Below are 13,351 nucleotides of genomic sequence, written 5' to 3'. Positions count from 1 at the left end.
ATCATATATGGCTATAATTTTAAAAGCTACAAGTTTAGCTTAGTTTATGTTTGACAGTATATAAATGCATTAGCCAATATTATTTTTTAGCTCCCTTGAATTGCTATTGATGTTGGTGACAGTCCAGATCAAGTCCTCAGCTGTTTTTGAACATTTTCTTCCGTTCAGATGTTCCACAATGTGACAAACATTTCCTTTTCCTCTTCAATTATTTCATTGTTCTCATGTCCTTGGTGTTTTTCCAATATCGAAAGTTCTGCTTCCCCGTAAACTCTTTCAGTATCAATGCTAATTGTGTGTGCTGTATACATTCTTCTGTTTAGGCCTGTTTCTGTACTACAAGGCTGCTTCAACAAGTCTCAATGTGAGCTCTATTTTGCAGTTGCTATTTTGCAGTTTGTTGCAGTACATTTAGCAGGTTTTTTTAATACACTGTTTTATATAAACAAGTAATCTGTCAAGGTCTGCCATAAGCCATCTGTATTTCACTCCCACACGACTCATCTGATTAAAAATGAGGGTCCACAGATTGTGTGTGTGTGATTGTGTGGGTCTGTGATGCTTCCTATTGTAGTGTTTTTATTTATGCTTTATATATGAAAAAGTGAGTTATTACTCTCCTCCTATATGTAGGGGTCTGCATTATATATTTTTATTTCCCACAGTCACTGGACCGTGTATGTTAAATCCTAGCTGGGTGTCCATATATGTCTATGCATATTTTATATACTTTCTATTAAAACACAAATGTATTTGATGGAGATGGCAAATGTTGAATTAAATCAACAAAATTCACAAGCTTATAAGCATACTTGATGTGGATTTATTACTTTTGCTCTCTTACCATATAAATTACAGCCATGAAACAAAACAGCCTGGAGAATTTGCCCAGCAATAAACATTTCTCAGTAAACTCATTTCATATAGATAGATAGATAGAGAGAGAGATTTTTTTTTTAATATATGTACATATTTGTGTGTGTGTGTTTATGGAAACCTTCAACGTTTTCCACACCCTACAGGAAGTCCTGTTTAGCATCAGTCTCTCAAATCTTTCCTGTTTGCATTTCAAGTCGTTGGTGATTGGGGGGTTATCGATGAAATGAAGGTGAATTTACATGTGTAGGTGTAGACATCACAGTTAAGTGGTGAATATATGACTAAGAAAGAGAACTGCTGTATGCTGTAGACCTTTTCGCATCACAAGCTATGTTAGTTCCAAGCTCATATTCCTACCACAAAATATTTTATTATCAGTAATATTACAAACTAATATGTAATTATTATATAGGAGAATAATGCAATGTGTGCTGTCATTTGATGCGTAATACTGTTACATTTCTTACATCCCTGTTCTTAAAGTTCAGCGAGCACAGCAAAAATACATTGACCGACATGCTTATTTTTTTTTTAACTGTGGCTGGGAAATGTTTATTTTTGTGTCTCAGGCCCTTCAGGGATTCAAAAAAAGATTTGACCTTTGACCTTCAGAAGCTAGGAAGCTTCCCTCTTTTCCCATTTAGATAAATATCAGTTCAGCCTAATGGTCAGACTTTATTTGGATGGTGTCCTATAAATGATCTACAGATAAAATATTTACAAATATTCTGATGATACTTGGTTGATTATTAATAACATTATGGTTAGGTTTAGGAATAGGTGTGAGTTTTTCTTTGAGCTTAATGATAAATGTAGGTTTAGGGTTAGGGATAGTTCAGTTGCATTTAATAGATATTTGGTTGAATGACACTTGAAAATATACTGACCATCTACAGTGGACCATCCAAATAAAGAGTTACCAGATTGGCATTTTAATCTTTCAGAATCAGAGGATTGTTTCACTGTGTGGGGGTACAGAAACTATTCCATTGTTATGTCCTTTGACTGAATCTGAAAGATGTGATGTTCTGTTCATTGTTCAAAATGTGATACATGGTTTCCACACTAATTAATAATGAAATAATATGACAGACCCCCCGCCCTGCAAAACTGCTGTAGTGTTAAGTGTGTGTGTTCATATGAGTGACGACTCTTCTTACCCTGTCTGTTTATTTTTCTGTAATTCTTTGTAAAGGCAGATTCTGATTGGTTCTGTCCTCCACAGATAATAATGGTCTCCTCTCCAGCTCAGACAGGGGAACACCATTGCCAGGCCATCGAGACGTAAGTGTCCCAATTATTCCCAAACTTCTCTTTGATGAATTACTCCAAATAATTTGAAACAAGTGTACAGTTTTCTATTTACCTTGAGGAAATGCACTTTTAAAAACCCTGGTGAGGCTGTAGGTGCATGTACAGGCAGAAGTCAAATTGAAAGTATCTCATACAACACTGCATATACGTCATATACTTACTTTACAGTCAAAAGGCCATTAAGTACATTCCATAACTATTTCTTTCTTATCAGGAGACATGCTTTACATTTTTAAAATGAATCTGTAGTGATGTATCTCAACACAAACATCAATTTCAGTTTGGACATTTGTTACATGCATTTGCTTCTCATATTCCAAGTACTTCCAAACAGATTCAGAGATGTTGCCAGATGCTTTTTGCTTGATGGGAGTTTACATTCTTCTTTGTGACTTAAAATCACTTTTTGAGTGCATTAGGACATTAATGTGGGGAACTGGAACTTCTGCCAACCCACAACTGTGCATCAGTTGCATCAGTTTTGCTGCATCTTACATAGATAGCAGGCACTTCAGAGTTGTTCTGCTTCATTGTCTGAGTATCTCTAATCACAGTGCTGGACCCGCATTTAACTAAGAGTGTAAAGACAAGGTTAACTGGAGCAGAACTAACACAACATGAATAAATATCTGTACTGATTAAATATGATGAAAACAAGCACAGAGAAAAACAGATGATTAAAAGCCAGAGTTTGTGCTCCTCACTGTTCACTCCTGGGTGCGTTGCTTTTGCAGTAAACAGAGGTTTATTCTCAACAGGCACCTACATCATTCTTAACAGGGCTGTGTAGACGGAGAAAGATGTGTGTTGTGTTGTTTGGGATTTGTGGTATTTTGGCCAAAGGATGTCAAAGATATTTCACCCCAGAGAACTGTGTTAACTGTGAAAGTTAATTATAATATGTCCCCTTTTAATGTATTTTGAAACATGGACAAATGCTTTCTCACTTCTTATTCTTTATGCAGTTGATTTTATTAAGTTTTAACTGCTCAGAAATATCTCCTGAAAAGTTGTATTTAATTGCTATTATGACAGGGACATGTTGTCATTGTCCAAAGAAAAACATGTATGATGAATGGACCTGTAGAGATCCTTCAAAATGACTTAATTAAAATTATATTTTTACACTGACTTCCATTGAAAGTTAAGGATTCTTTTCATTTTACTGTAAAGTTACTATTTTGGAGATACATGCATTTCTTTGGACAGTGATGACTTGAAGTATGGTCTTTAAATTTGGCTTTATCCCTTCTCCTCTTACAAACAAACATGCATGTAGTATTTATTGGAAAATTTAAATATTTTTGTTTTTAGTGAAATTGTATAGAGTTACACATAATTCTAGGGATAACAGTGAACTCTGAAGGTATAATAGTATGATTTATGCCAAAGTGTTTGTGATAAGTGAGGATTCTCAATCCAGCCCCACTTTGGCCTCACCCAGGAATCATTTATGATCTTTCTCATGACCCATATGTGAGACAGCATTTCATTTCCTGTAGTGTTTTCTATAGGTTAAAGATCAGAAGCTGCTACAGCTTCCTGTTGCTAATGGCTCCTTTCGTGAGAGAAAAGGAGTGCAATGGTTTCTTATTCTATACACAGGCAATATACATGCAAAGGGCCTAGTCTTCTAAGTATATTTTATCAAGTAAAGAATCCATTAATATGCATTGGTTTTTGGTTATAGTTAGGCTTAGATCCAATTAAATATATAATCTGTCTCATGTAGTTGTTGTTACAGTATGATATTGGGCATCCCTGCCAAGTGTTGTACATCCATATCTCAAAAAAGCTATCATATTCAGCCCTATTGAAGCTGGATTACCTTAAACTGGAGATCTACTGTTGTTACTGCAGAGATTCATGATTATTCCTGATTCATTTTAATCCGCTATAAATCTGCAGTCTGTACTTTTTTATACAATACAAGTATTAGATAATGAATAATACAAGTATTAGAGCATAACCAATGTCTCCTACAGCTGACAACAAATTTATTTCATTAAAACGTTACATCAGCAGAGGTAACTGTGACAGAATGTGGGGTTATTTCAAACCTCTGAATGTTTTTGTAAATTTATATGCCATAATTATTTCAGTATAGTTTTTTCTTGATATTACAACCAGAAGTTGTAAAAAATCATCTGAATGACCAATTGGAAAAGAGCTAGAGAACTGTAGAAAAAGATGTCACAGAGAGTGTTAGGAAACTATTGGAAGATGGCCAATAAGAAGTACTACTTCATTGTGTTTAACTATATAAAATTATATTACATGATTACATCTGAGGTTATGCAAGTTCTTCATCTAGTATAAATAAATCATCAATCAGATCCCTTAATGAGTACATTATGGAACATCTTATGGTAAAACTAATCCAGGTCAACAGTGTTTTGAACAGAGCTCTGCAGCAAAGTAAGAAATGTATTAGAATGTGACATAAAGCAATTAGGGGCAGCAGATAGTTTCGCAGTCACACAGTTCCAGGAAGTCTGTGAGGAATTTGGTGTGTTCTCCCAGTGTTTGTGTGGGTTTCCTCCCACGGTCCAAAAACACATGTTGGTAGGTGAATTAGCGACTCAAAAGTGTCCATAGGTGTGAGTGAATATGTGAGTGTGTATCGCCCTGTGAAGGATTGTCGCCCCCTACAGGGTGTATTCCTGCCTTGCGCCCAATGATTTCGGGTAGGCTCTGGACTCAGTGACCCTGAACTGGATAAACAGTTACAGTCAATGAATGAATAAAGCAATCAGAATTTAAGTTTATGTCCAAGTTATTCCAGTTTGCCTTGTCTAACAGAATGCTGCTTGAGTTCCTGTGAAGTGCCGTGAGTTGTTTTCTCTGGCTTGAGGGACTTCACACTTTACCCCATCAGACACATGCATACATAAACGGTGATATAAGCTTGGCAGAACAAACCATGATTGCTTAAACTCAAGGGCATGTGGAATGACCTGCTGCTATATGCTTTTTCAGCCTGTTCATTTTAAGTGTTTCATTTATGTGTCATTTAGTAGAATTTATCTGTTAATTTTACAGTTGCTTCAGAATAACAGTGAAAATGAATTGTGAAACTTGTTGAAACCTTTACTACATTTCTGAAGCTTCATGAAGCAATCATTCATATTCTCCATTCATTCTTGACTGATGCTATGGATCAGCCATTATTGTAAATTCTGTAATAAATCGAGGTTTAAAATGGTCAGGCTCATGAGACCTTGAGATGGGCCTAGTTCTGAGGTTTGTTTTGAAAGCACAGCTTGTTTTTGTTGTGAGAAATTAAGTGGAGCAGAGATATTGCCCTAGTTACTCTCATGTGGCAGATGATTTTAACTATTGTGACAGAAGGCCTGGTTGTCCCTGAACTTGTCTGATCATGATTGAGATTTTTCTGTAAACATCATTATCACCTATCTTGCATAGACCCCCCCCCCTTGATGTTGACTTATGATGCCCTATATGTTCTAAAGGTTATGCGCACCTGCTCAACCAAAATGTATTTTCAAATCATGAGTACTAATAGAGAGTTTGCCCCCTCTCCTTTTGTTAAATGGTTAACATACAGTGTAAGAACAGGCAGACACATTTCATTCATTTCATTTACATTTAGGTGACTGACCCTTATGACACTAAATGATTAGCAGAATTGGATTTATTCCCCAGTAAGTCTTAAAGCCTGTCTATGAATTCCCAATGTAAATGTGTCATGAGAATTGTAAAATACAGGGCTTGGTCTGAGCTGTGTAAGAAAACCACAAGTGGCATATTTTTTCGTCTGAATTGCTGGTTGAAGCTCGATGGAGATAAAAATAACTGATGTGGTTGGAGAATGCAGCTGGCTGCTCCTTTGACATTGCTTCTCATTTGTATAACACAGAGGTCAAATTAAAATAATTGACTTTTATGAAAAACTAAACAAATCACATTAATTTCAGTGAAATTTTTGCAGAACTGACTTGAGGACAAATATACTTTATTTCAGAGCCAGGAGGAAATGGCAAGAGGTAACAAACTGTAACTCATTCAGGGGGGTGTCAACTATCAAACTCTTATCTGCAGTGTGAGCGAGGCCAGTTTTCAGAGTCCTGCTAACACAGCAAGCAGCATGAATGCCCTGGATCTGCTCTGTTTAACCTGCCAGCTTAAGAGGGTTTATGAGAGATGCCAGCTCACATTGTTGTATGGAAATTTAAGCTGTAGGCGAGAACGTAAAACTTAGACTGTGCATTTAGATTAGAGTATTATTGAGGTTATTTTTATTTTTCTATATAATTTGAACACAGATTCTGTCAATTGCATTGTGAACATGTCATAAAGAATGGACAAATGCTTTGGCTTTCCCCTGTAACGTTACAAAGTTACAAATTTGGTGATGCATTTAAATCCCAATTTCTTTGGCAGTATTACATTTTTACACAGCAGTACGGTAAGGATTCACGTTATTTATAATTCGACAGAAAATTAGTACGTGGACATATATTATTTCAGTGGTTATACTGTTTTTGACAATTGTAGATGAGAAACCACACCCAATTTCCCATGCTGCATCATTTTTACGCACTGTAATATTGTGTATTCATTCATTCATTCATTCATTGTCTGTAATGACACTTATCTTCCTTGAAATTTGCCTATTCGCATGCAGTCTTTTATTTAATTTTCTCAGAAAGAATCTCTTTTAAAATGTAAATTTTTCACTAATGATTTGCTGTATTAGCCAGAAATTTAATTAATGAAATGTGGTCTCTGTATTTAGCAAGTATATAGATAGACATACATGTATTAATGTGTGTCCCTATTAACCAGTATTAGTATAGACCTCTAACTGGGATAATGAATTATAAAAAGGTTAGTATACTATTTGCAGATTTGTTGAATGATTAATAAAGGTGGAATAGAGTTTTAGACACTTGTACCGCAAATCTTACCCTGTCTGAACACCACCCCTTTCCTCACAAGACGTCCTCTGAGTAATTGCACAAATTGCTCGGTCTCTATGGCCTTGTGTTTGGAGCTGTGCAACTATCAATAAAAACAAATTAATTTCAATAAATCATTCCCATAAACTCTTAATGGAAAAGAGCCAGAATGAAATGTGGTGCTCCCTCACTAATAATCCTGAGAAAGTGGCTCTGTGATAGAATTGATGTGGATTAGCTCTCCTGCATTAACTAATTAAAGGAGACATAAAAAATTGCATTTTCCTTGCCAACTCACGGATACCTACTACCATCCAATACAGAGCCTTTTTTCATTTTTAGAGACTTTATTGGATTTTACATGCTGTCAGGATTTTGGTGTTCTGCCACCACTGATTATATTCAAGTCTCTTCAATAAGTGCCTTTATTCTATTTTAACTGTAATGGCGTTTGGCAATCACTCATCCAGAGTGATTTAAATTTGTTATGACACAGGAATAAGTTAATACAGTATTCAGAGTCTTGCCTAATGATGGTAGTATAGTGTTACCCAACAGGCTCTGCCAACTAATACATATAAGTCCTTATTAAAAAAAATAGATCACAGAATTACAAACTGATCAGTGGGAGCACTTTTTTGGCCTTTTGTTGGTGGGCATACATGTTTATCCCTTTCATCAGTGAAAACATCACACAGCAGGAACTCTATTACACACCTACCTTGTTGGTCCACCTTTTATATGTAAAGTCAGACACACACACACACACACACACACACACACAAAAACACCCGACCTTTGTCTCCTGACAACATAACAATTGCAGCCCCCACCCACATTATGTGTGCATTTGCTTTTGCTTTGAAATGCAATTCAAAGGCTACAAAGAAAGCTTAAATATGCTGCTGGCCATTGAGCAATACAACTATACAACACATATAAAAATCAAGCTATTAACACAAGCATACTAAAAGCATCTCTCTACTTTCCGGCAGGGAAACCACAAAATAGAAAGAAGGAAGTTAGAAACAAGTTGAAATTGATTTGGAGCAGGTATTTATGTCTAAAACAAGGGTTCTTGTAGTGAAAGATAAGTCTGATTCTAGAGGAATTTTCTTGAAAGTCCCAAAATATATATTCTCACATCAAATGCCTTTTGTTTGAGCTGTTTTCTGTATTCAAGCCATGGCACAGGCTTTTTCACAAACAGAAAGGATTAGAACCTGAGCTCCAACATATTTGCCTGCCTACCTGTCCTTCCTGTTCTGTGTGTATGGTGAATAACCCAATATTAATATTTTAATGAACAGTCTCTTCAGAAATACACACGCATTCCCGTTCATTCTGTTTCCTGTGATTTGACACTGTAATGGGTTTGTTTTGTGGCTTTTCCCTCCATGTCATACTTTGATTTTGACAGGAGTGAACTAGGTTTCAGTTGTGTAATAAAAACAGAACAGAAACAGAACAGAAAGTTGCCTGTAAAGGGCACATTGTAATATTCAGGATCCAGAGGAGATTTCATGGTTTACACAGTGATTATATAGCTACATTTATCATCCGCTGTAGACTTGTCATGGTTATGAAACATTGCATTACAGGATGAAAGATCGTCTTGTTTGTGAATTATCCATAGCGTTTAAAAACTGAAGTGGCCAATCAGCTGATTAGAAGCTTTAACAACAGACGTGGCTTGAGATCAACTAAATAAACATCACTCAGCATTTTACTCTAAATATCTCATAGAATCTAGATTTGCTTAATAACATAGAATTGCTAATAATACTGTTACAGTGTCATGTGTCTGCAGTGCAGGGGCTAAGGGCAAGTGTCTAGTTTTCACTTTTCTCTGTCCATGCAATTTTATTTTGGTCTATTTGCATTTATTTGCTTTTCTTTGCAGAGCTAACAGCACTGTTTACGCTCATAGTTCAGTGTGTCTTCAGCCCTTGACTCTAACACTCATTAAAGCTCTTCTTCACTCCACTAAAGCTGCTCTAAGCGTTCCCTTTCCTCTGTTGCCATGGTGATGATATGAGATTTTGACTCAACTTTTCCTTTTTTGGTAGAGACACACCAAAATAAAAGTTCTATGCCAATATTGTTAGTCTATATCTGACTTGTGCAGATAGAGGGTTGTTGCTAGGTAATAGGCTCAGCTAAACAGGTTAAGCAGCTTTAAAAATCATAAAAGCTTCATCTCCTGAAGGACACGGGCCAGCTGGGCCATCTGCCTCATTACTTGTCATTGTGGGACCTCTTACTATTGTCACCTATAAAGTATACGATCCCATTATCACAGTAAAATGTACACTTTGTGTCTGTCACCAAGTGCATAAGGCTTGGTCTAACCAGAAAAATGTAAATATTTAGTCTATTAGAAAATTACTTAACAGTAGTTAGGACTTTAGTCCATAAAATGCCACAATTCTGTTTATAATTCTTGTACATAAATACCTATTTCACTAAACAGTTTGTGGAGGGTTTTAAGTCCGGATGAGTATAGCATGTGTTGTATGTGTGTGTTGTAACGTATTGACCATCAACTCTAAGTCAAGCTACTGTTTGTATTCTCTTAACAGTTCTGCTACTGCTGACTCAAACTACAAAATAATTCTGTTGTAACATCTGAGTTGCTATATGCATTTATCAAATGTTCACCTATGTCTCTGTTGTTTTTTACTCTTTAGAATGATAAGCTGGAGCAGTGCAAGGACTCAGTTTATTTCCGAGATGGTGTGAGACGAATTGATTTTGTTCTGTCCTACGTCGATGACAAGGATGGAGACAAGAAAGCGGTATGTCCCTTGGGTAGTGAGCATACACAAACCAAGTTGATTTATCTCAAAATTTCAGCTGACATGTTCTTTTCACAGTGTCAACACATGACTCACTCTGATGAAATATAGTTTGATTAGGAAATATCATATCTGCTCATATCTGCCCATATTCTTTGTTTAATGTAACTAATTAATTCATTGTCTGTAACCATTTATCAAGTTCAGGGTCGCGGTGGGTCCAGAACCTACCCAGAATCACTGGGCACAAGGCAGGTACACATCCTGGAGGGGGTGTTTAGTGTACAAGTTGGTGTAATAGCTCAACACCATAAAATTATCAGTCTGTTCACTCCCCATTGCAAGCTGCAGTGAATGTTGCTCTGTATACTTTTCTAGCCCCTTTCTCCTTGTTCTTCATTGGTCAGGCCCCACGCAGTACCACCACATAACAGGTATGATTTGTGTGGTGGATCCTTCTCAGTGCTGGTGATGTTTTAATGTGTATTCCATTGGTATGAGTGGATAAGACACAGCAATGAGCTTTTTGTCCACACTGTGTCCACTGACTGTCAGCTTTGTTGGTCCACATTGTAGATGTAAAGTCAGAGACGGTAGCACATGTTGCTGCACAGTTTGTGTTGTACATACTCTAGTCCTTCAACAGTTGTCACTGGACACTGCTCAAAGGACACTTTCTTTTGGTGGTTGGAGTATTCTGAATCTACATACTCTACATACTACACACAATAACACACCACCATCAAATCACTATCATTGCAGTAATCCATGCAAATAATACCTGTTCAGTCTTGTCCCGGACTTTTGAAGAACAGGGTGAAAAGTGGCAAACAAAGAATGCAGAGTAGCAGATGCACTAGTGTCTAACATTTTAGAACTATAAAGTGCTCAGATGTGGTCAGAGGACCTAAACATACAGTTTAATTCTTAAGATTAAAGATGTTTTTCTTGACCATATTTGGTACACAAACAAATGAAGCTAGAAATGTAGGATAGGGGCCCTTTAAATGGTTACCAGAAATACATCCTTATAATGATGTAAGACTGGTTGTTGCTTTACTATGCAAGCAAACATTAGCAGCTTGTAAGTAGAGAATATGAGAATATCCTGTCTGTATGTGGGCTACAGCGATGATGCACTGAGATGTGGTTTGTGGGGTTGAGGATTGAGAAACAGCTAACAGCTTTCATGTGACTAACCATGGCACAGTGGAGATTACAACACTCAAACAGCAGAGCTGTGATTTCTTAGAATGACCTTCAGGTCAGATAGTCTCCTGTGTTCAATTTCAGCATAATTTCATTGTGAAAACCTTGTAATACTAACATTTTCTGTTACAGTGACACTCAGAGCCAGAAACACTTAGTCTGTACCTATAGGTTTCAGATGAAAATAAATATGATTCTGTATGAAATCTCTATATTAATTTATATATGAATACCATTGTATACAGGCAGGGTATGCATGGAACTGATCTACAAGCCAGAACATGCACTTTATGGAAAAAATGCTCTCTCAAAATAATCTGTTGAGAGTGGATTGCAAACAAAAGGTGTGTTGGAAAGCATCTGTTAGAAATGCAACTGTTTTTTGAAGCTTTTAAACTAGCAGTTAATAAATATCTGTGCTTTAAGGACTGGATAGACAGAAACCCAAGCCTTAAACATGTGCTCAATGGCTGGGTACCGGAACAGTAACAATATTTTACATATATTTACTCACTGCTGGAGAGTTAGTGACATAATACTTTTAGAATTTTATAAAGTGTTTTTTGATTCAAACTGTAGTGGTCCAACATGTTCATGCAGAATACTGACCTATAAAACCTTGGCTTAAACACCCTCAGCATGTCAGACTCACAGGATATGACTGTTGTGCACTAGCTCATCTGGTTACTCTTAATTTGAAACGGCCCTGGGTCCAGAGTGTGCTGTGTGAAGTTATTAGATTACCCTGCTCCAGAAATAAACCGCAGATCTTTATTTCTCCCAAGGGTTCTAAACAGTGCACTGTAGTTTAGTCATAATTCATCTTGCCAGCTTTTTCATTAACAGAGAAGACCAGGGGTCTCATTTATATAATGCACCTTGAATTTCAGCCTAATTTTCTCAACATTTGCATACAGATTATTTATTAATTAATTTTTTATTATGGGCTTCAGGGTCATTTTTCCTCACACAGTCCAAAAACACATTGGTAGGTGGATTGGCGACTCAAGTGTCCATAGGTGTGAGTGAATGTGTGAGTGTGTGTCACCCTGCGAAGAACTGGAGCCCCCTCTGGGGTGTGTTCCTGCCTGCTCCGGACCCACCAAATCCCTGAATTGGAAAAGACAATGAATGAATGAATGATGTTGATAAACTACACACTGGTTCTTGTGCCTATATCAGACTGTAAATATTGTCATTGTCTGCAAGCGCTTATCCAGTTCAGGGTCGCGGTGGGTCTGGAGCCTACCCGGAATCACTGGGTGCAAGGCAAGAACACACCCTGGAGGGGGCGCCAGTCCTTCACAGGGCAACACACTCACACAATCACTAACACACTCTCACCTACGGACACTTTTGAGGTGCCAATCTACCTATCAACGTGTTTTTTGGACCGTGGGACGAATCCGGAGCACCCAGAGGAACCCCACATGGAGAACACACCAAACTCCTCACACACAGTCACCCGCAGCAGGGCTTGAACCCAGGTCCCTGGAGCTGTGTGAGCTGCTGCCCGTCATCCATTCAGGCTTATTATTTAAAGTAGTAACTTTTTTCACCACGTTATATATAAGTTTATTTTAACTGTCTGACTTATTATGTGTATTCAAAGAATATAAATCAATGTGATTCTTGTGTCACTTGCAGTTTTAAAGAAAATAAAATTATTTCTTGTCATTGATTATGACTGATTGGTTCAAATCCAGGTGATACCCCAGACCAAGGGTCCCACAGTAGTAGCTAGCATGGGCGTCTGTCAGCTGATGTGTCAGATCTGGATGGTTTGCCTTCAAAAATCGAAACTGTTCAGTGCCATTGCATCAGCAAAAGAAGTTGTGGTCTGGCCTCAGAGTTCTTTGAGGAAGTACATTAGCCTAATTAACCTCCTGAACCTTTTAGGATAATATCTGTCCATTTGAATTTAAATTAGGCATCTGAAAAAGTTTAGCTGGATAGAACACTGACTGGAAATGAGAAGAAACTGTGTAAAATGATTTATCGTAGACTGACTAAGCATCAACAGCTATTTTCCCTGATTTTTGATTAATGTTTCCATAAGTGGCCTTTGGACTGTGCCACTGGAATCAATGCAAGAAGAATAATGTTCTGTTTGTTTCTGTGTTTGTGAATAGGAGAGGAGAAGAGAATACGAGGCAAACCTTTTGAAAGCTGGTTTGGAGTTGGAGACTGAGGATAAATGGGTGAGATTATGAACTCCCAGAGAGATAT

At 37.2% G+C, this 13,351-nt stretch overlaps 1 protein-coding gene across 1 annotated transcript in view; it reads left to right on the top strand.

Moving 5' to 3' along the window:
- LOC136676391 (anoctamin-5-like) overlaps positions 1-13,351 on the top strand; it is a 40,106-nt gene that overhangs the window by 10,030 nt on the left and 16,725 nt on the right. The window contains exons 2-4 of the mRNA XM_066653370.1: positions 2,105-2,163; positions 9,806-9,913; positions 13,255-13,323. Of these exons, the coding sequence (XP_066509467.1) occupies positions 2,105-2,163; positions 9,806-9,913; positions 13,255-13,323 (236 nt within the window). The remainder of the gene's footprint in view (positions 1-2,104; positions 2,164-9,805; positions 9,914-13,254; positions 13,324-13,351) is intronic.

The sequence above is a fragment of the Hoplias malabaricus genome, chromosome X2 (assembly GCF_029633855.1).
Source record: "Hoplias malabaricus isolate fHopMal1 chromosome X2, fHopMal1.hap1, whole genome shotgun sequence".
In the NCBI taxonomy this organism is placed as follows: domain Eukaryota; kingdom Metazoa; phylum Chordata; class Actinopteri; order Characiformes; family Erythrinidae; genus Hoplias; species Hoplias malabaricus.
Note: the sequence above shows the minus strand (reverse complement) of the source record. Positions and strands in the feature narration are given on the sequence as shown.